A 23,464-nucleotide genomic window follows, 5' to 3' on the forward strand; every position below is an offset into this window, starting at 1 on the left:
TTTTCTTTTAAATTATGCTCAAGATAAAATTCAAAGATAAGTACATAAACAGCTGCCAAAGAAACAAAGACAGTTATTAACATACCTAGTCCTCTATATCGTGAAAGCTGCTGATAGATCTGTTTCATCCTTTCGATATTCAAACGGCTTGCCTCAGCATGGTTCACCATTGGTTTAGGATAATTAACTCCTATCAAACATTTGGCTACCTTTTGGATACCTTCTGGTGCATTCCAGGGATCATAGATATATTTTGCAGGGAAGCCTCTTAGGACAGGCAAATAACGCCTTTGGGAGAAAAAAGGAAGATTACTAATAAAATGCACTCTAAGCAAACTATAACTACTAGCTATGACAGACCAAAATCAAATCAAGACCATTTAAATGATCTGTTTACCCTTCTCATCTCTGCTGCCCATCATGAGTGGGGAATACTTTAAGCATTGATTAAACATGAAAAGCTCTTCTTGAATTAACTATTCCAAACTGAGTAGTAATCACCCTTGATTTACCTGATATAGTCTCCATTGGGATCTGTTCTCCTACCAAAACCAACAGGGCAATAGCAGTGAAAAAACTGTTGAAAAAAGGAACTACAAGACAGCCACATCCAACTTCCAGCATTTATGCTCCAATCTGCATCAAGCAATAATTCTTCAAATACCTTCAGAAGTAACAGTAACCAATTAGTTTGCACACACATAATTCGCAAAGCAAGCATTTTCAAGGTCACAGTAGAGCCAAAGTCAAGGCAAAGAAAATCTAGCACAGAATTGTAAAATTAAACATTCCAAAGTTAGCTTCCCTATGTTCTGTTCTATAATGAGCTCTTCCAGAGAAAGAAACATAGTGGTAATATAGTATAATTCTGAAGAGAATTTACTTTTCCAACCTCTGCAGTGTTACTGGGAGAATGGAAGGTAAAAAAAATATTCAAATCACTGATTTAAAAGGATGTGGATTTAAAAGGATATTATTAGTAGACACAGGAAAAGCAGTCAACCACTTTCAAGAAAGCAAAAATGCAATTACGTAAAACACCAACAAAAACTTAGCTTCATATTCTAGCCTAAATAAAGGAAGCATACTCAAATATAAATTCACTTAAAAATATATACTAGCATTACATAGTTTAATTTCGAATTCCTTGATCAGAAAGAAAATAGAATTAAAATAAATGATTTTTATATATATTCATTAAGTATGTTATATATTGTCTTTGTATACAACTGTGTACTAGGAAATATAAGAGATTAAACACACACACACACACACACACACACACACACACACACACAAGCTCAGAAATGGTCCTTGGATGGGGCAAATGTATGGTATTGCCAGAAAGGTAAAAAATGTACGTAATGGCCGGGCACGGTGGCTCATGTGTGTAATCCCAGCACTTTGGGAGGCTGAGGCAGGGGGATCATTTGAGGTCAGGAGTTCAAGACCAGCCTGGGCAATATGGTAAAACCCTCTCTCTACTAAAAATACAAAATTAGCTGGGCACAGTGGTGGGCACCTGTAATCCCAGCTACTTGGGAGGTTGAGGCAGGAGAATCACTTGAACCTGGAAGGCGTAGGTTGCAGTGAGCTGAGATCACGCCATTGCACCCCAGCCTGGGCTACAGAGTGAGAGACTCCGTCTCAAAAAAAAAAAAAAAAAAAGTACCTAAGTCTTATTACGTGTAATCCACAAGATGTCGTCACAAAATGTAGTATGCTTCTCTTTACATAATAGAAGTATTACTAAAAAGCTGTGAAGTGAGGTGAAATGATTTATATTTTAAAATTTATAATATGAATTCACTATCTCTAGGAACTCTTTAGTGAATTCTTTTCGTGATAGAAATATCACCTATAAATATATCTATCAACAAATTCAGTGTTAAATTTTACAGTTCTCTTAGTGGCTAGGCTGGTTTAACCATTAAAATGACTTTAGGTTAATCAATTTAACCAGTTTTCACCTTTTTGCTTGTCTGATTATACCATTTTTCTCTGAAAGTGTCCCCGTATTTGGGGAATTAAATGTTTTATCCACTGAAAAACTACACCATAAATGAATCTATAAACAGACAACTTCTAGGATTTGTTTTATTAAGGTAAGGATTCCTTCAAAAATAAGGCATGCTATATCAGTTAGAACACTTACCTTCATTCCTTCTTCCCAACTAATCCACAGGTCCCCTCGTGTCAGGAAGCAAGCAACTGCATGCCTGGCTAGATGATGAATCCAACCCTCCTGACGAAGCTGTGTCATGATGGCATCAATCCATGGAAAGCCTGTCCGGCCTTCCGCCCATTTGGCTAAAGCCTCAGGATTTTTATCCCAAGGAATCTGAACACAGATAGGGTTTCCTTCCATTTTATCAAAGCGTGGATTATTTGTTGCTGCTGTATAGAAAAATTCACGCCATAACAGTTGCCCATAAAGGGAAAGGGGAGGGGAACTGTTCTTCTTTACCTATGGTTAAAAAGCAAAGAAGTATTATCAGCATGTTTTTTTTAAAGTATTAAACAATAAGCTCTAATTTTAGAGAATACCTTTTTGTAGAGATCTGTTAGTTTGAAGTAAAACAGTCGACATGACAAACAACCAAATCGGAGATAAGGACTAAGTCCAGTAGGGCTTGCAAGCAGAGAATTCGCATTCATTCGAGGTCTTTCAAAATTTGCCACCCAAGCCTGAAAACACACAGAGAAAATTACATTAACTAATTGTCTTTTTCATTTTAAAAGAACACTCAGAATGGAGATTTTTTTTTTTAAAGTTACATAGTTCTTGGGGAATAAAATCTTATCCTAGCCACAAATTACATGTTTTAATAAAAAATAAGACAGGATAAAAAAGTGAGCATTCTTTTGTTTCAGTCGTCCTTGCGCAGCACATACTCATGTGAAATAAATTTCCTTCAAATTTCCAACAGAAAGCTGAGAGCACCTTCAATCTCTCTCTCTTTTTTTTTTTTCCTGAGACAGGGTCTCGCTCTGTCACCCAGGCTGGAGTGCAGTGGCTCAATCTCGGCTCACTGCAACCTCCAGCTCCCGGGTGGAGAATTCTCTTGCCTCAGCCTCCTGAGTAGCTGCGACTACAGGCATGCGCCACCACGCCCGGCTAATTTTTGTATTTTTAGTAGGGATGGGATTTCACCATGTTGGCCAGGCTGGTCTCAAACTCCTGACCCCAAATGATCTGCCCACCTCAGCCTCCCAAAGTGTTGGGATTACAGGTATGAGCCACCAGGCCTGGAAAATTTATTTATTTATTTTGAGATGGAGTCTCACTCCATCACCCAGGCTGGAGTACAGTGGTACGATCTTGGCTTACTGCAACTTCTGCCTCCTGGGTTCAAACAATTCTCATGCCTCAGCATCCCAAGTAGCTGGAATTAAAGGCACACACCACCACCCTGGCTAACTTTTGTATTTTTAGTAAAGATGGGGGTTTTGCCATGTTGGCCAGGCTGGTCTTGAACTCCTGACCTCAAGTGATCCACCTGCGTCAGTCTCCCAAAGTGCTGGGATTACAGGCGTAAGCCACCATGCCTGGCTTTCAACCTCTCTTTAACACAAAGGTAAAGGTGAAATATAATTCTATTCTAGTTTCGAAATTGTGGCCACTAGATACTAGCTTAGGTAGAAAGAACAGAAGAGGTAGTGCGGTAGTAGCTAAAGGGGAAATAATTAGAAGAGAAGGAGAAAGAGCATTTAAATGAGGAGATGGTAGTTAACTTTCAAACAATTAGGTTTGTGCTATTTTAACCATTTCTGTTAATCCTCCCCTTTCAACAATCTATTTGTTATTTTTAAAAGAGAGAAAAATTATTTTTTAAATGGCAGTTTGGAAATACAAGCATAGCTATATAATCTACATTATCATACTTTTCTTTCCAAATGCCTTTCCAAACGAGTAAGTGCTTCAGTTTCTCCGCCTGGCCACACTGCAGAGGATAAGCCATCTGTATCGAAACCTACAAGAAAGAAAAGAAAAAAACATCATTCTTCCGAAACTAATTTTTATTTAACCCCAATAACTGGGAGAACAAATTACTTTGCAGAAAAATTAAGAGAGTACCATAAAAATGAACTGAAGGCCTAAATAAGCCCTCACCTATAGAGGATATGACATGGTTTCAATTTTTCAGGATGTACATCTTAAGGTGGTAACAATAGATCACATATTTATAAAACACATAAATGATGAACAAACATATCACTTCTTAAAGGGTTCGTTTTCTTCTCCCCCTGCCCTTTCTTTCTCTCCTAATGCAAAATACTTTACATGGCAAAATTAAAAGGGGAATTTTCTGAGTAATTTATGATTTATTAACTTGTAAGCCTCACACTGACTACAGTTTACACTCACCTAGCTCTTCCAGTGAAGGGACTCCATATTTCTCATCATGGTCATCAGACAGAGGAGTTGTGCACTTTTCTATCACTTCTGAAGTAATTGTCTCTACTGGTATCTCTAGTGGTTCCATTTTGCTGATGAGAGTCTGGAATCTTTTATAAGTTAGAGGCGGTTGTCCACCATTGAGTTCTATGATCCTATAACAAGAGTTAGTAAAATGTAGTTAGTATTAAAAAAGACAATACATTTTGGCTAATAAGCTCCCAAAAGGCTTAAAAAGCAGAAAATAAAATTAATCACTGAAGTCTTTGAGGGTGTTAGCTTGTTATAATGACCAAGAAATGTGTCCAAAATGATTAATGAGTCCAAAAATCATTCTCCTGAGCTTCTAGACATCCTCTAGGTATCAAATATACTACACAAATATACTACACAAATATTAAACCTTTAAGACAAAGAATATTAAAAACTTGTGAGAGGAAAAAACAAGTAAGAGGGGAAATTAGTCTAAAGGCAATTACAAAAAGTTAATACACACAGACATATGAAAAACATGTTATGGCCCAGCTCAAAGAATCTCAATCATCAATAAAAACTAAACCAGGTTGATAATTATATGAAAGAGTAATCAGCAGGTCTCATTTAGGAAAAATAAATTTTATTGTATATATTTGAGTTTACAACACATTATGGGATACATGTAGATAGTAAAATGGTTACTATAGTGAAGCAGATTAACATATTTATAATCTCAGTTACTTTTTTGTATGTGTGTGACAAAAGCAGCTAAAATCTACTTATTTGATTAAAATTCCAAATAAAAGACAATTTTATTAACTAAAATCCTTACTCTGTACACTAGACCTCTAGTGTTGTTCATCTTACATAACTTCTACTTTGTATCCTTGGACCTACATTCCTGATATGGTTTGGCTGTGCCCCCACCAAAATCTCATCTTGAGTTGTAACTCCCACAATTCCCACATCATGGGAGGGACCCTGTGGGAGGTAACTGAATCATGGGGGCAGGTCTTTCCCGTGCTGTTCTCATGATAGTGAGTAAGTCTCACAAGATCTGATGGTTTTTAAAAGGGGGAGTTACCCTGCAGAAGATCCCTCCTTGCCTGCTGTCATCCATGTAAGACATGACTTGCTCCTCCTTGCCTTCCACCATGATTGTGAGGCCTTCTGAGCCGTGTGGAATTGTAAGTCCATTAAATCTTTCTTTTGTAAATTGCCCAGTCTCGGGTATGTCTTTATCAGCATCGTGAAAACAGACTAAAACAATTACCCTGTTTCCTTCAGCAAATTTTATAAATTTTGATTCTATATTACTGTGGTGACAATTACTTCCTATTTTCTATTGTGCTAATGAAGGCATGAGAGATGTCAGCATATGTATCTATGTCACATACTTAGAACACATAAGCCCCCAAATTTCAAGTTATTTAAATTTAAGTATCTTTTTACTTCTGATCATTAATTACCTCAATCAATTATTAATTAAAAAAATAACTAGCTTTGCCAATGGTAGTTAAAGATTAAGTTTAGACACTCTTTTGGAATAACTACTCTTTTTCACTATGGCCATTTGCTTAGCATTTGGCCTTAATAAAAAATGACAGGTGAAATCCAACGCCGTCATTTTATAGATGTGAAAACAGGCCTACCAGGAGAGTTAAGTAAACTAGTCAAGGTCATATAACCGATAAAAGGCAAATCAAGGCTTTCTTAGTGTATTTTAGTGTATTTTTCATTATACAATACGTAGTGATGTATCAACTACAGATACATACAGAAAGTAATACAGAAAGCAATCACCATAAAAGATATCCTGTTTAAGTAAATTTTGTTTTGGTGTATTTTGAATTTATTCATAGGGTTGCAATGAATTTTGCTGAATGTAATGATGCTACAATAATACTACTGAGGACATTGTTAATTACACAACAGTAGCAAAATGAGAATCTTAGGACAAAACATTTTCTATATGTTACATTTTAATATGATAGGTTACATATAGTAAATATTCACATTCAATCCAATAAACACTTGCTTTTTTTTTTTTTTTTGAGACAGAGTCTTGCTCTGTTGCCCAGGCTGGAATGCAGTGGTGCTATCTTGGCTCACTGCAACGTCTGCCTCCCGGGTTCAAGTGATTCTCCTCCCTCAGCCTCCCAAGTAGCTGGATTACAGGCACCCGCCACTATGCCTGGCTAATTTTTGTATTTTTAGTAGAGATGGGGGTTTCACCATTTTGGCCAGGCTGGTCTTGAACTCCTGACCTCGTGATCCATCTGCCTCGGCCTCCCAAAGTGCTGGGATTACAGGTGTGAGCCGTCGCGCCTAGCCTAAACACTTAATTTTATGCATAACACTGAGTCTCCCACTTAGAAGCAACTGCTTTTATCCTGTGTTGCCCTCTCCTTGCTATGAGCTCCTTAAAGTTAAGCAAATTGGTGAGCTCGAAGGCAAGATTATTATTAAAAGATATATGAATTCTAGCTTAGTATCAAGTAAGACCTTTGTCTGAATCAAATCATGATTTTTTGATACATTTAAAATGTGAAATCAAATCAACTAGTTTGTCATGTTACAGAATTTGTTTTACTAACTTGATAAAATACATAAATTACTAAAAAAGTAAAATGATTTAAAAGGTAAATAAATTACAAGATTTCAGTACTTAAAAGGACAATGGTATACCAAAAGTTTTAAAAAGTTAAGTTTTACAGACCTCTAAGACTCATAGCATATAACATTCCCTAAATTTAAGTTTGACCACAGAATTTCTGTGGGACAAAGCATCACCAAGGACTGGTGCTGGAAGAAATACACTTTGGGAAATATTCTATTATGCCATTGTTCAGAGGACTACAGCTATGCAATGTTATATTACATCCAATTTGCATCTGGATTTAAAATCCAGACAGACAAGATAGATATACATGAAATAAGATAACATTAAACAAGCATACAAAATATGTCAAGGCAATTTATAACTATATATAACTATAAAATTGATAATGCTAAGAGCCCAGAAAGGCAAGACCACAGGAGGCTGAGTTAAGAGTAGTCAAGGAAAATTCTGTAATAGTCTTAATCCATAATAGTTTTGAAACTGAAATGCTGATACCTGTCATTGGGTCAATAGCAGCTAAATAAAATGCTAAGGATTTGACATATGTTCACTTAATTCTCCCATAACTCTGTGAAGTACATGTTATTTCTACTTTATAAACCTCAGTTAAAAACTTATCTACGTAGTTAATACCACCGAACTATATACTTAAAAATGGTTAAGATGGTAAATATTATGTTATATGCATTTTCCCACAGTAAAAAAAAAAAAAGGACTCACTTGTCTAGGTCATATAATGTATGTGAAATTCTTACAATGACTTCTACTCCAGCTTCAGTTGCCAGTTTCTTAATAGCTGCGTCTCGTTCCTTTCCAAAGGGCTCAGAATCATACTCAATTGAAAGTTTAGTAATGTTCCATTCCTAAAGTAAGAGAAAGGGGAACAATGTACACCAATTTTAATAGTTATTTTTTCTATTATAACGAAAAGTGAAAAAGCTGAAAATCTACATATCAAAGGATTATACATAAATCAAACTTTGAATATGCAGGAAAAAGTAAACAATTTATCAATTAAAAAATACATAAGTAATGAATGCATAACCCATTAGATTCTAGGCATTATGCTAGGCAACAATCTAGCAAAGCAATATGCTTAAAACCAGCTCTTATACTAAATGTGTTTGTAGAGCACTTTACTTTTTCAAATTACTCATACTTACATTATTTCATTTGAGCCTCAAAACAACACTCAGAGTTTGGCACTTTGGTTAGTATTTCCATTTTGGAGATAAGTTTATTTTTAAAACTTAGGGACCTGCCAGAGTTCACAGAAAGCCAGACCACCTGAATTTATGTCTGTTGAGTCTAAGAACTGGTCTTTAACTAACCTTTGATATTGATATGGTATAAGCTGCCTGGCTGAGGTCGTGTGTGTATGTGTATGTAAATATTTTCTTTCTGATTACTAAAAAACGTTAACTGAAAAATTTGGAGATGGTAATAATAATAGCAGTTACTTATTATCAGGAGCTATGTTAATAAGTTCTGTACATCTCCTTATACTGATTTTAAATGAGGAAACTGTGACTTAAAGGAATTGATTTTTCTTAAGGAGAAAGTTTTTTTTTATTCTAAGTCTATTCTGATTTATCTCATAAAGAAAAAATTCTACCATTATTTAACTGCCTATATGGTAACATACTATAATTCACCAAACACCTCCAGATTAGACAAGGGCTATTCCAATGGTGGGTTTAAAAAAATTGCTATTCTAGGCTGGGTGCGGTGGCTCATGCCTGTAATCCTAGCACTTTGGGAGGCTGAGGTGGGTGGATCACCTGAGGTCAGGAGTTCAAGACCAGCCTGGCCAACATGGTGAAACCCCGTCTCTACTAAAAATAAAATCATTAGCTGGGTATGGTGGCACATGCTTGTAATTCCAGCTACTCGGGAGGCTGAGGAAGTAGAATCACTTGAACCCGGGAGGTGGAGGTTGCAGTGTGCCACTGCACTCCAGCCTGAGTGACGGGAGCGAGGCTCCATTTCAAAAAACAAAAAATGCTATTATAAACTTTACAGTATATATCTTTACCTTTATGCACACATCTTACAAATTATAGGGTATTTATCCAATTTTTTCCTAGAAATAATCCCTTGAAAAACAACTGATGGATCAAAGATAAGCACATTCAAAATTCTGATAGGCTGTCAAATTATGTACCAGAAAGACTGTACAAATTTATATTCCCATCAGCAGTGCACCTAAGGCTTGATCTCCACACACTTGCCAATAATATGTATTAGTAATCGTTTTTGTTTTTTTTTTTTGTTTTTTTAGATGACATCTCACTTTGTCACCCAGGCTGAAGTCCAGTGGCATGATCTCGGCTCACTGCAACCTCCACCTCCCAGGTTCAAGCGATTCTCCTGCCTCAGCCTCCCGAGTAGCTGGGATTAAAGGCACATACCACCACAACTAGCTAATTTTTGTATTTTCAGTAGAGACGGCGTTTTTACATCTTGGCCAGGCTGGTCTCAAATTCCTGACCTCCATCTACCTTGGCCTCCCAAAGTGCTGGGATTACAGGCGTGAGCCACCATGCCCAGCCAGTAATTGTTTTTAAATGTCTGCTAAACTATTAGGAAAAAAATAGTATCTCATTAAAAATTTTTTCCTTTCTTAAAAGTCCTGAAGAGTGCACATCAAGAAATTAAGGGCTGTTGACTTTGAGGAATAGAATTTGAGCATGTAAATAAGACAACTTTTACATTCTGCTGCATTGCTCAGATTTGTTAGTACGAACTTGCTATTTTTGAAATTTAAAAATAAAACTAAGATGAGAATAGAAAAGCATTCTATTTCTTTGTTTTATAGTGAGGTAGTATAGAATAGTTTAAAAACACAGGATCTAACAAGTTAGACTTCCTAAGTTCAAAGACTGGCTCAACTACTTAGGCAAACTGCTAAACTCTCCATGCCTGTTTCCTAGTCTATAAAATGGGTAGAATAAGTAAGGTGCAGAGAGAGTGCCTAGCACGTAATAAACCCTATGTAAGTATTTGCTACAGTGATGTGAAAAAATTAACCATATTATTGGGTTGCTAAAGAATTAAATAACATAATGCATATAGAGTGTTTAGGACAGAGCACAATGCATAGCAAGCCCTCAATGAATGACAGGAACTCTTTTTCTTTTTTTTTTTTTTTTTTAAGAGTTAGGCTCCCACTCTGTTGCCCAAGCTGGAGTGCAATGGTGCAATCATAGCTCACTGCAACCTCAGACTCCAGGACTTGAGCAATTCTCCCACCTCAACCTCCCGAGTAGCTAGGACTACAGGCATGCACCACCATAACCAGCTAACTTAATTTTTTTTTTTTTTTTCGTAAAGACAGGGTCTCACTGTATTGCCCAAGCTAGTCTCAAAATCCTGCCCTCAAGAGATCCTCCTTCCTCAGCCTCCCAACGTGCTGGGATTACAGACGAGAGCCAATGTGCCTAGTGCGATTTAGTACTGTTTTTTGAAAAACATTATTTTAAATCTTAGGTAGTAAATACTGAAGTGAGTCAATAAATAACACTTCCTGCCCCTTTTCCTTCTTGAGTTCAGTCACGTAAGCCAGGGGGCTAAAGATAAAAATATCAGCCATATTATTAGCAAAGCTGAATTGTAGAAAACATAACAGGTTTCAGGGCAGGTAAACTTGCTAATACTATTTCACTGTTGAATCAAACAGATTTACCTACTCAATCATAAGCAGCACCTCCCTGCAGTGTGGGCTTTCCCTATAAAATGTATCACATAGAAGAGGAGAATATAACGTGTGCTCTCTACAACTAAAAGAAAAGGAACCATCTCAGCTAAACTAGCCCAGCTCCTTCTCCTAAACTCACCAATGAGATCATTCACTTTTGCTTCCCTGGGGATAAATTAGTGAACATCTCTCCAAAAGAAAAATGAAAATCTAGGGAACAGAAAGTTTCCCAACATTAAATGCATTCAGTAATACACTAAATATTTATTATAATTCTAATTATATGACAGATACTATGCTAGATGCCCCTCTCCTGGAGCTTATTGAGAAAGAGTGGCAATACAGAGGTAAATTAATGAATACGTAACTATTAGGGAAAAAAATGCTATGATAAAGAATACGGGGATGGGGTATGAGGTGGTAAGCTAATAATCCACACTCTGTCTTCCATGACTGCACTGGCTAGACTTCAAGTAATTTGTAAAAGCAAATATCCTTGTTTTTTCCTATCTTGGGTAGAAAGCATTCAGTGTTTCACCTTTAAGTAAGATTTTATGTTTTTTTGTAGACTTCCTTTATCAAATTGCTATTTAGCACTTGATATGGTTTGGCTGTGTCCCCACCTAAATCTCATTTTGAATTGCAGCTCCCATAATCCCCACATGTCATGGGAGGGACCCAGTGGGAGGTAACTGAATCATGGGGGTGGGTTTCGCCCGTGCTGTTCTCATGATAGTGAATAAGTCTCACAAGGTCTGATGGTTTTTTTAAAGGGCAGTTCCCCTACCCATGCTCTCTTGCCAGCTGCCATGTAACATGTGCCTTTGCTCCTCCATCTTCCACTAGGATTGTGAGGCCTCCCCAGTCACGTGAAACTGTGAGTCAATTACATCTCTTTCCTTTATAAATTACCCAGTCTCAGGTATGTCTTTATTTGCAGTGTGAGAACAAACTAATATAGCACTTTGAAGAATTTCTAGTTAGCTAAAAGACCTTTTTAAAAAGTATACACGGGTGTTGAATTATGTCAGATGCATTCTCTTCATTTGTTAAGATAATTTCTCTTTTCCTTTATCCTATTAACCCAGTAGGTTATATTAATTGATTTTTTTAATGCTCAACCAACTTTGTATTCATGAGATAAACCCCACTTGATCCTGAAGTAGCAGTATTTTAAAATATTGCAGGCTGGGCACGGTGGCTCACACCAGTGAGCTCTTTGGGAGGCTGAGGCAGGCGGATAGCCTGAGCTCAGGAGTTTGAGATCACTCTGGGCAACATGGTGAAACCCCTGTCTCCAATAAAGATACAACAATTAGCCAGACGTGGTGGTGGGTGCCTGTAATTCCAGCTACTCAGGAGGCTGAGGCAGGAGAATTGCTTGAACCCGGGAGGTAGACGTTGCAGTGAGCCAAGATTGTACCACTGCACTCCAGCCTGGGCGACAGAGCAAGACTCCATCTCAGAAAAAAAAGAAAAAAAAATATATATATATATATATAATCTCTATATCTCCAGGTTCACGGTCCGGTACGGTGGCTCATACCTGTAATTCCAGCACTTTGGGAAGTCAACATGGGAGGATGGCTTGAGCACAGGAGTTCGAGCTCAGCCTAGGTAAATATAATGAGACCACATAGTGTCTTTACAAAAAAAATTTTTTTAAATAAAAAATATTGCTAGATTCAATTTAGTGATTTCTGAGTCTTTGTTTATGGGGGACACTTGGCTATACTTTTAATTTTTTCTTAAACTTTCCTTGTCAGGTTGTGGTATCAGGGTTATGCTGTCCTCATAAAATGAGTTGGGAAGTAATCTCAATCTTGTTTTCTGAAAGAGTTTAATTTAAGAAGGAAATACTTCCTTCTTAAATGTGTGATATAACTCAAAATAAAGTCATCTAAGGGCTTGAAGTTTGTTTATGGGAAGGTTTTTAATTACAAATTCAATTTATTTAAGAGATATAGGGCTATTCAGGTTTTCTTTTTCTTCTTATGAGAGTTCTAGTAAATTATACCTTTCAAGAAATTTTTTCATTTCATCTCAGATATATAATTTATTGACAGTACAGTGTTTACGATATTCTTTACTATGCTTTTAAAGTCTGGAGAATCTCTAGTGATGTCCTCTTTCTTATTCCCGATATAGGTGACTTGTATTTTCTTTCTTTTTTGTCCGAATCAGTATTAAGAGTTTATCAATTTTATTAATGTTTTCAAAGAACCAGTTTTTGGCTTTGTTGACTAACGGGAGACAAAAATCACATCAGCAATTTGAACATGAAAAATTTACAAGGGCAACTCATTTTATTGTGCTTTGCTTTATTGCACTTCTCAGATATTGTGCATTTTATAAATCAAAGGCTAACGGCAACCCTGCACTAAGCAATTCTATTGGTGCCATTTTCCCAAAAGCATGTGCTCACCTCGTGTCTCTGTGTCACATTTTATCAATTCTCACAGTATTTCAAACTTTTTCATTATTATATCTGTTATGATGACCTGTGATCTCTTCTCTTTTTTTTTAAGAGACGTGGTTTCACTGTATCACCCAGGCTGGTCTTGAACTCCTGGCCTCAAGTGATCCTCCCATTTCAGCCTCCCGACTAGCTGGCACTACAGGTACCAGTCACTACACCCAGCTTTTATCAGAGATCTCTAATGCTACTATTGTAATTGTTTTGGGGTGCCATGAATTGCACCCATAAAAGAGGGTGAACTTAATTGATAAATGTAGTGTGGTCTGTCTGCCCTACCCAGCCTTTCCCCCATCTCTTTCACCCTCTCTCCCTCTCCTCAGGCCTCCTTATTCCCTGAGACAACAATATTGAAATTAGGCCAGTTAGTAACCCTACAATGGTCTCAAAGTGTTCAAGTGGAACGAAGAGTCACACATCTCTCACTTTCAACCAAAAGCTAGAAATAAGCTTAGTGAGGAAGGCATGTTGAAAGCTGAGACAGGCCAGGCTGGGCACAGTGGCTCACGCATGTAATCCCAGCACTTTGGGAGGCCAAGGCGGGCGGATCACGAGGTCAGGAGTTCCAGACCAGCCTGGCAACATGGTAAAACCCCGTCTCTACTAAAAACAAACAAACAAACAAACAAACAAACAAACAAACAAAAAGTGGGCATGGTGGCATGTGCCTGTAATCCCAGCTACTCGGGAGGCTGAGGCAGGAGAATCGTTTGAACCCGGAAGGCAGAGGTTGCAGTGAGCTGAGATCGAGCCATTGCACTCCAGCCTGGGCAACAGGGCAAGACTCTGTCTCAAAAAACAAAAACAAACAAACAAAAAAAAAACCAAAAAAGAAAGCTGAGGCAGGCCAAAAGCTAGGCCATTTGCACCAGTTAGCCAAGATGTCTACACAAAGGAAAAGTTCTTGAAGGAAATTAAAAGTGCTACTCCAATGAACACATGAATCATAAAAAAAAACAAAGCAGCCTTAATGGCGATATGGAGAAAACTTTAGGGGTCTGGATAGAAGATCAAACCAGATACAATACTCCCTTAAAGCACAGTCCTAATCCAGAGAGAGGCCCTAACACTCTTCGATTCTGTGAAGGCTGAGAGAGGTGAGGAAGCTGCAGAAGGAAAGTTGGAAGCTAGCAGAGGTTGGTTCATAAGGTTTAAGCAAAGAAGCTGTCTCCATAACCTAAAAGTACAAAGTGAAGCAACAAGTGCTGGGTGGAGAAGTAGCAAGTTATCCAGATCTATCTAAGATAATGAATTAAGGTGGCTACACTAAACTACAGATTTTCAGTGTTGATGAAGCAGCCTTCTATTGGAAGAAGATGTCATCTAGGACTTTCATAGCTAGACAGAAAAAGTCAATGCCAGGCCAGGCACTGTGGCTCATGCCTGTAATCCCAGCACTTTGGGAAGCTGAGGCAGGCAGATGCTTGAGGTCAGGAGTTCGAGACCAGTCTGGCCAACATGGTGAAACCCTGTCTCTACTAAAAATACAAAATTTAGCCAGGCATGGTGGTGCACGCCTGCAGTCCAAGCTACTCAGGAGGCTGAGGCAGGAGAATCAATTGAGCCCAGGAGGCGAAGGCTGCAGTGAGCCAAGATCGTGCCACTGCACTGCAGCGTGGGTGACAGAGGAAGACTCCGTCTCAAAAATAAAAAAAGAAGAAAAAGTCAATGCCTAGCTTCAAAGCTTCAAAGGACAGGCTGACTTTCTTGTGAGGGGCTAACATAGCTGGTGACTTTAAGCTGAAGCCAATTCTCATTGCCCATTCTAAAACTCCTAGGTCCCTTGAGAACTATGCTAAATCTACTCTGCCTGTGCAGAACAGGAACAACAAAGCCTGGATGACAGCACATGTGTTTACAACATGGTTTATACATATTTTAAGCTCTCTGTTGAGACCTACTGCTCAGAAAGAAAGACTCCTTTAAAAATATCACTGCTCACAGACAAACGTACTTGGTCATCCAAAAGTTCCAATGGAGATTTATTAGGGAGATTAACATTGTTTTCATTCCTACCAATGTAACATCAATTCTGCAGCCCATGGATCAAGGAGTAATTCTGACTTTCAAGTTTTATTAAGAAACACATTTTGTAAGGCTATAGCTGCCACAGACAGTGATTCTTTTGATGGGTCTGAGCAAAGTAAATTGAAAATCTTTGGAAAGGATTCACCATTCTAGATGCCAATAAGAACACTGGTGATTCATGGGAGGAGGTTAAAATATCAACATTAACAGCAATTTGGAAGAAACTGATTCCAGTCCTCATGGATGACTCTGAGGGGTTCAAGACTTCAGTGGAGGAAGGAACTACAAATGTGGTAGAAATAGCAACAGAATTAAAACTAGAAGTGGAGCCTGAGGATGTGACTGAATTACTGCAATCTTATGATAAAACTTGAATGGATGAGGAGCCGCTTTCTATGGATGAGCAAGAAAGTGGTTTCCTGAAATGGAATCTACTGCTGGTGAAGACGCTGTGAACATCATCAAAATGATAACAAAGGATTTAGGTTATAACACAAATTTAGTTGATGAAGCAGTGGCAGGGTTTGAGAGGACTGACTCCAATTTTTAAAGTTGTACTGTGGGTAAAATGCTATCAAACAGCATTGCATGCTATAGAGAAATCTTTGGTGAAAGGAAGAGTCAATTGATGTGGCAAACTTCATTACTGTCTTAAGAAATTGCCATAGCCACCACAACCATCAGCAACCACTACCCTGATGAGCCAGTAGCCATCAGCATTGAGGCAAGAACCTCCACCAGCAAAAAAGATTATGACTTGCTGAAGGCTTAGATGATCACTAGCATTTTTTTAGCAATAAAATATCTTTAATTAAGGTGAGTATTTTTTTTAGTCATAATGCTACTGCACACAGAAAAGACTACAGAATAGTATAAAGACAACTTTTATACATATGCATTGGAAAACAAAAAAATTGTGACTTGCTTTATTGTGATGTTTGCTTTATTGCAATATTTACTTTATTGTAGTGGTCTCGAACCAAACTTGTAACATCTCCCAGGTATGCCTGTATCAAAAATTGTAATTGTTAGCTACTAAAGGTGGTCAACAATGACAAGGAATAAAACAGGAGATAAGGCTACACTTCACTATGGTAGGTAGTAGCCACTAGGCCACGTGTGGCTTCTGAGCACTGAAATGTGACTAGCTGGCACTGAGATGAGCTGGAAGTATAAAATACATACAAGATTTCAAGAACTTCATATTTTTTTAAAACTCCGTTTAAAATAAGCTATTTTAAAAGATAAAATAGCTTATTAATACTTTTATATAGAATATTTTAGATATACTGTGTTGAATAAATCATTAAAATTAATTTCACCTGTTTGTTTTTACTTTTTTAATGTGGCTATTAGAAAATTTTAAATTTAACATGACTTCTATTGGATGGTACTGCTCTAAGGTGTTCAAAAGTGCCAATTGCAGAAAGCAGCTGCCACCTCTATGTGGACGGAAAATAAACAAGGAATGAATAAAAAACTTAACAAAAGCTCCTTCCACCAAGCCACTGAGATTCATGGCTCATTGGATGGAGCGTGCTGCCACAGGAACACACAACCTTCCCTGTAAAGAAACTTACCGGAGGGCAATGACCAAAGGTGTTTCACACCAATAACCTGCTGGTTGGCTGAGAAACTTCCTGGTAGGTATGGGCTAACCAGGTGATCTGTAGAAGCTGTCCACCAGGTGGCATAGAAACTTATCAGAGGGTATAAATAGGCTTACACAGAAATTCACCAGAGGGTGTATGTAGGCTGTGGCTGGTTCAGGAGGGCTGCTGAGGTGAATGCTACTGATCCTCCTGCATACTCATCTGCTAGCCCAGGGAAAAAAAGCACAAGTATATCAAGAAGAAAAGCTTCTTCTCTCCTGCTGTGACCTTGCAGAGCACCACCACCAATATCTTCTGATAAAGCCTAATATCTAGCCAGCTGGCAAAGGAGAAATGTTTACAGTGTCCAGCTCCAGTATCACACAGTAGGGCAAGAAGGGTGGGTTTGGCACTAAGAAATAATGAACTAATTAATGCATACTGATTTTCTTTATTGTTTTCTATTTCATTGATTCCCGTTCCTCTTTATTTTTTGTTTTCTTTCTATTAACTATTGGTTTAATGTGTTCTTTTTCTATCTTTAAGGTAGAAACTTAGTTCTTGATTTTTCCTTTTCTAATATAATATTGAAAGCTATAATATTAAGTTTCCTCTAAGCACTGCTTTAGCTGCATTCTGTAAATTTTGATATACAGTCCTCCCTTGGTATCTGCAGGAAATTGGTTCCAGGACCCCCTGTGGATACCAAAATTCACAAATGCTCAAGTCCCTTATGTAGAATGGTGTAGCATTAGGATATAACCTGGGTGTATCAATATACATATATTTTGTGTGTTTTTGTTTCTTTTTTTTTAGACAGAGTCACACTCTGTTGCGCAGGCTAGAGCACAGTAGTGCAATCTCAGCTCACTGCAACCTCCGCCTCCTGGGTTCAAGTGTTTCTCCTGCCTCAGCCTCCTAAGTAGCTGGGATTACAGGTGTGCATCACCACTCCCAGCTAATATTTGTAGTTTTAGTAGAGACGGGGTTTCACCATGTTGGTCAGGCTGGTCTTGCACTCCTGACCTTGTGATCCGCCGGCCTCAGCCTCCCAAAGTGCTGGGATTACAGGCGTGAGCCACCACACCCAGCCTTTAAAGACTTTATTTTCTCAATTCTCTAACGGGTTCAAACAAAATAAGAGGAAAAAAGACCTCTATAATTTTGTGTCACATTCACTTTCATCTCCTTGTTAATATGGGAAACAATGATCTATTGTGAGTTTTTACATCTTAACCAGAGATGGAAGTCCCTATCTACTCTTTTTTTTTTTTTTTTTTTTTTTTGAGACAAGGTCTCACTCTGTTGCCCAGGCTGGAGTGCAGTGGCATGAATATAGCTCACTGCAGCATTAACCTCCTGGGTTCAAGTGATCATCCCTCCCACCTCAGCCTCCTGAGTAGCTAGGACCACAGGCATGCGCCACCATACCCAGCTAATTTTTAAAAATTTTTGTAGAGATGCGGTCTCAGCATGTTGTCCAGGCTTATCTACTCGTTAGAGCAGGTTTTTATTTTAAGCAACACGTAGTTACCTTTGAATTTCAATACCTGGATTTAACAGTAAGACTGCAAATAGCACCAACATATTTTCATTTGAGTAAGTGAATATTCACTTTGCAATTTTTTTTGAGCGAGGGTCTTGCTCTGTCGTCCAGGCTGGAGTAGAGTGGCATGATCTTGGCTCACTGCAGTCTCCAACTTTCCAGGCTAAAGTGATCCTCCTACCTCAGCCACTGGAGTAGCTGGGACTACAGGTGTATGCTACCACGCCCAGCTAATTTTTAAAATTTTCTGTAGAGACAGAGTCTCACTATGTTGCCCAGGCTGGTCTCAAACTCCTGGGCTCAAGCACTTGGCAATTTTAAGCAATAAGATTTGTATCTATTTTTGTGTATCACAATTACTTGTTAATCAGAAAGGATAACATGAACAACTAAATGAATATAAAGTTCTTGGCTGGACGTGGTGGCTCACGCCTGTAATCCCAGCACTTTGGGAGGCAAAGGCAGGTAGACCACTTAAGGTCAGGACTTCGAGACTAGCCTGGCCAACATGGTGAAACCTCATCTCTACTAAAAATACAAAAATTAGCTGGGCATGGTGGCGCACTCCTGTAGTCCCAGCTACTTGGGAGGCTGAGGCACGAGAATCACTTGAACCCAGGAGGTGGAGGCTGCAGTGAGCTGAGATCGTGCCACTGCACTCTAGCCTGGGTGACAAAGTGAGACTTGGTCTCAAAAAACAAAAATAAAATAAAACAAAACAAAAGAAAGAAATAGCACTCCCAAACAATTTTTTAAAAAAGTTCTTAACTCATAATTAATATACTGTGAAAATAAGCAATGTAAAATTTGATAGTAAAACTAAAAGTTGTAAATCACATATGTCCTAGGAGAAAGCATTTATTTTTTAAATTGACAGTAAATTAAACAGTATAATTGCATAAAAATGTAAAGCTACCTCACAAAATAATCCAAATACAAAGAAGGTAAAACTCTAAAAATTTCCATCCATCCATCCATCATCCTTTTCTTCTGTTTCATAACTCTAGTCTTAGGGTCTAAACTACTATTTATATACTGAAGAGTCCTAAATTTAGTCCAGACTTCTCCCTGAGCACTAGACTTGAATGCCTTCTCAACATGTACATTAACATGCCTAAAAGGCATCCCAAACTAAAAATTTATAAAATGAACTTCTTATTTTTTCCTTAAACTTGTTCCTCCATAGTCTGTTATTCCATTAAATGGGAATCCATCCTGCTATGCGTCCAGGCTAAAAACCTAGAGTCATCCTTGATTCTCATATATCACATATAGGCAAACCTTACAGCCTCTATTTAAAATATATATCCAAAACCCTACCACTTCTCAACACCTCTACAGCTACCCTGGTCCTGGTCATCATCATCTTATTCCTAAATAACTGCCATTGCCTCCTAACTGATCTTTCTGCTTCTGCCTCTACAACACTTCCAATCCCCTGTGTATTCTCCACAAACAGCCAGAGAAATTCTTGTAAATCATGAGTTAAATCATGTCACTCTTCTACTCAAAACTCTCCAATGGCATCTATTTCACTCCGAGTAAAGGCTGAAGCTCCTAACATGATCTATAAAGCCCTATGATCTGGCTTCCAGCCACCTCTCTGACGCCATTTCTTCTTTTCACTCACTGTGCTCTAGCACACTGGCCTTGTTGTTGTTCCCTAAACAAATCATGCACATGTCTACTTCAAGGCCTTTGTTAAGCACTGTTTCCTCTGCCTTCCATGCTCCTTCCCCATGTTGCAGTTAGCTTAGTGGAATTGTTAATTCTCAAAATTCTGTCAGGTATCTGGATGGTTCTTTTATTGGTTTCACTCGGATCTGCTCATGAGGCTGCAATTCGCTGGCAGCTTGGCTGGGGCTGGAGTGCCTAAGATAGTCAAACTCACACATCTCAGACTTTGGTGTTGGCTGTTGTTTGGTCCACTCTCTATATGTGGCCTCCCAAAGTTAGATATTCTACCCCAGGCTTTCTTACATGATAGAGGGAGCATCCTAAGAGGGGAAAAGTAGAAGCTGAAAGGTCGCTTAAGGCCTAGGATTTGGAATTCACAATGTCTTCTTTGACACTTGGTTAAAAACAAGTTGTAAGGGCAAGTCAGATTCAATGGGGTAAGGAAATAAACTCTACCTTTTGACGGAAAGAGCTGCAAAATATTGTGGATATGATATACCACAACCCAGATGCATGGCTCACTCTTCATATGTTTGCTCAAATGTCACCTTATCAGTGAGGCCTTCTTTGATTCCATATAAAGTAACTTTCCCTCACCTTGACATTTACTATCCCACATTTTACTCTTCTCTACAGCACATATCACCACCTGACATTGCATGTTTACTTATTTGTTTACTATCTGTCTCCTTCCACTACAGTGTAAGCACCATGAAGATAGAAATTTTTTGTTTCACTACTGTATCTCCAGTACCTCAGACACAGCCTTGTATATAGCAGGCACTCAATCAGTATCTGTTGAATACATTCTATCAAGCATGTGTCATCAATCAACAAAGCAAGATCCAAAGTAACTTAAAAAAGCATAATATAAACTTTACTGTTGAAAAATGGTGGCTTTATATGTTCTTTTATTCTGTGATTTTGAACAAAACATTTTATAATGCTTCAGTGTGGCCATCTATAGACTTTAGCCATGTGTCTCTGTTTCTTAGATATAATGAGGCTGGGCACAGTGGCTCATGCCTGTTATCCCAGCACTTTGGGAGGCCAAGGTGGTGGAGACTCCTGGATCCTGAAGCCAGGAGTTTAAGACCAGTCTGGCCAATTGGCGAAACCCTTTCTCTGCTAAAAATACAAAAATTAGCAAGGTGTGGTGGTGCATGCCTATAATCTCAGCTACTTGGGTGGCTGAGGCACAAGAATGGCTTGAGCCTGGAAGGCAAAGGTTGCAGTGAGCCAAGACAGCACTACTGCACTCCAGCCTGGGCAACAGAGCAAGACTCTCTCTCTCAAAAAATAAAAATAAAAATAGAAATAATTAAAAAAAGAAATAGATATAATGAGAATGTTTTTTAAAAATCTAGATATTAATTATGCACCTAGTCTCTAAAACCAATAATTTAAACTCCTTATTAAAAGTTTCTGCAGGGCCTAGAAAAAGCCATCTTGTTAGCCTATATTAAGTCAGAGTTTAACTTAGAAAAGAAACTAAGTAAAAAACGCCAGAAAAAATGACAATAGTTTATTAGATATATATGTGTTTACCTAAGTGTGTATAAAAATGTTCTGACCCATTCCTGAATCTACTCCTTATAAACAGAATAAATTGAGTGAATGACACAGAAGAAAGACACATACTAGGGGAGATATCAGTACTGGAGCCACTGACACAACTATCCCAATTAACTAAGGGTACTGTTACCAGGTCTAAACTAGCCTTACCTCCAATGTGGAAAACCAGATTACCTATTAAAAATCCTCACTACTTGCTGTACTAGAACCAAAAGACCTGAGACACTAATTAAGTAACTCAGCTAGTTAATGACAGAAGAATCTTCTCCCTCAGAGAAACTGTGGTTGTGATGGTTAGGGTGAAGGTGGGGGGACAACATGCTTTTAATTGTATATCCTTTTAGCCTTTTTTTTTTAAACATACGCACGTTGAACCTATAAGCAAAAAGTAAAAATCAAAACATTAATTCAATAAAAAAGAAATTAATTCCCTCTATGGCTCTAGATATGGTAAATAAATCTAAAAGGAAGTTTTTATAAATGGCATTTTATACAGACTACTATATGTAGCTAAAGAAAAAATCAGAATAAAATAATAAGTACTATATGTATATGTATGTGTTCATGTATTTGTATATTAGGGCCCATGTGGAAACCCATTCCTCTCTGCCAAATTGATAAGATAGGACATCATTTAAATACAGAAGATAGTTTGGCCCAATAATGTGCTATTTTAGGCAGAAGAAATCTCAAAACAAAGAACACAAAACACTTGCTGGTTTGAAAAATGTTGTTTCAAAAACAAGTAAATAAGAATTTTGTTATTTTAAAGCAACTAGGGCTAGGTGCTACAGCTTATGCCTGTAATCCCAGTGCTTTGGGAGGTTGAAGGAGGATTGCCTGAGGCTAGAAGATTGAGACTAGCCTGAGCAACATAGCAAGACTACCAAACAAAAAAAAAATTAGCCAAGTATGGTGGTATACAGCTGCAGTCTTAGCTACTCGATCCTGTAGTCCTAGGATCACTTGAGCCTAGGAGTTTGAGGCTGCAATGAGCTACAATGGCACCACTGCACTACAGTCAGGGCAACAGAGCGAAACCCTGTCTCCCCAGCCCCAAACAAAAAAAAGGCAACTCCACTTAGGATTCATTTTATTTATATCAAACAGATTTAGAGATAGGGTTGAAACAATTATCGACACACACTCTTATATTCATGAGTTGCTGATAAATTATTATCATTGCTTCTGATATGCTTTCTTGTTAGAACTCTCCCAAATACCTAGGTTAAATTCTAACTTGATCTATTACAGTTGTGAACACTCTTTATTGAATGTAAATTTTCACGAACATTAAATGTGTCTTTCATACAAGCAAAAAAAAAAAAAGGCTAAGTAATGCTTATTTGATTCCCAGCACTGGGGATTGATCTTCTCATTCACAGAAAGGAGCTGTTCTCTTCTACATTAAGAAATACAAATAGAAACATCGCTATTTCAAAAATTTGATGAATCAAATGATTCAAGAAAAAGCAGATATACATTTATAAAGTTTAATAGTAGTTGATATGGTTTGGGATCTATGTCCTCACCCAAATCTCAAGTTGAATTATAATCACCAATGTTGGAAGTGGAGCCTGGTGGGAGGTGATTGGATCATGGTGGCAGATTTCCCCCCTTGGTGCTCTGATAGTGAGTGAGTGCTTGCAAGATGTGTTTTGTTTTTTGTTTTTTGTTTTTTTTAAAGTGTGGCACCTCCCCGCTCCTTCTCTCTTCCTCCTGCTCTGGCCATGTGAAGTTCTTACTTCCCCTTTCCCTTCCCCTTCCACCATGATTGTAAGTTTCCTGAGGCCTTCCCAGAAGCCACTATGCTTCCTGTACAGCCTGCAGAACTGTGAGCCAATTAAATCTCTTTTCTTTATAAATTATACAGTC

General features: G+C 38.1%; 1 protein-coding gene across 6 annotated transcripts in view; it reads right to left on the reverse strand.

The window, feature by feature from the left end:
• The window catches only part of CRY1 (cryptochrome circadian regulator 1), a 104,360-nt gene that overhangs the window by 6,038 nt on the left and 74,858 nt on the right, over nt 1-23,464 (reverse strand). For all 6 annotated transcript variants that reach the window (XM_055096085.2, XM_063593621.1, XM_003832540.5 and 3 more), the window contains 7 exons: nt 7,719-7,861; nt 4,370-4,554; nt 3,886-3,974; nt 2,548-2,688; nt 2,156-2,467; nt 513-664; nt 86-288 (listed from right to left, as the gene is read on the reverse strand). In XM_055096085.2, the coding sequence (XP_054952060.1) occupies nt 86-288; nt 513-664; nt 2,156-2,467; nt 2,548-2,688; nt 3,886-3,974; nt 4,370-4,554; nt 7,719-7,861 (1,225 nt within the window). The remainder of the gene's footprint in view (nt 1-85; nt 289-512; nt 665-2,155; nt 2,468-2,547; nt 2,689-3,885; nt 3,975-4,369; nt 4,555-7,718; nt 7,862-23,464) is intronic.

This window comes from Pan paniscus, chromosome 10 (assembly GCF_029289425.2).
Source record: "Pan paniscus chromosome 10, NHGRI_mPanPan1-v2.0_pri, whole genome shotgun sequence".
Lineage (NCBI taxonomy): Eukaryota > Metazoa > Chordata > Mammalia > Primates > Hominidae > Pan > Pan paniscus.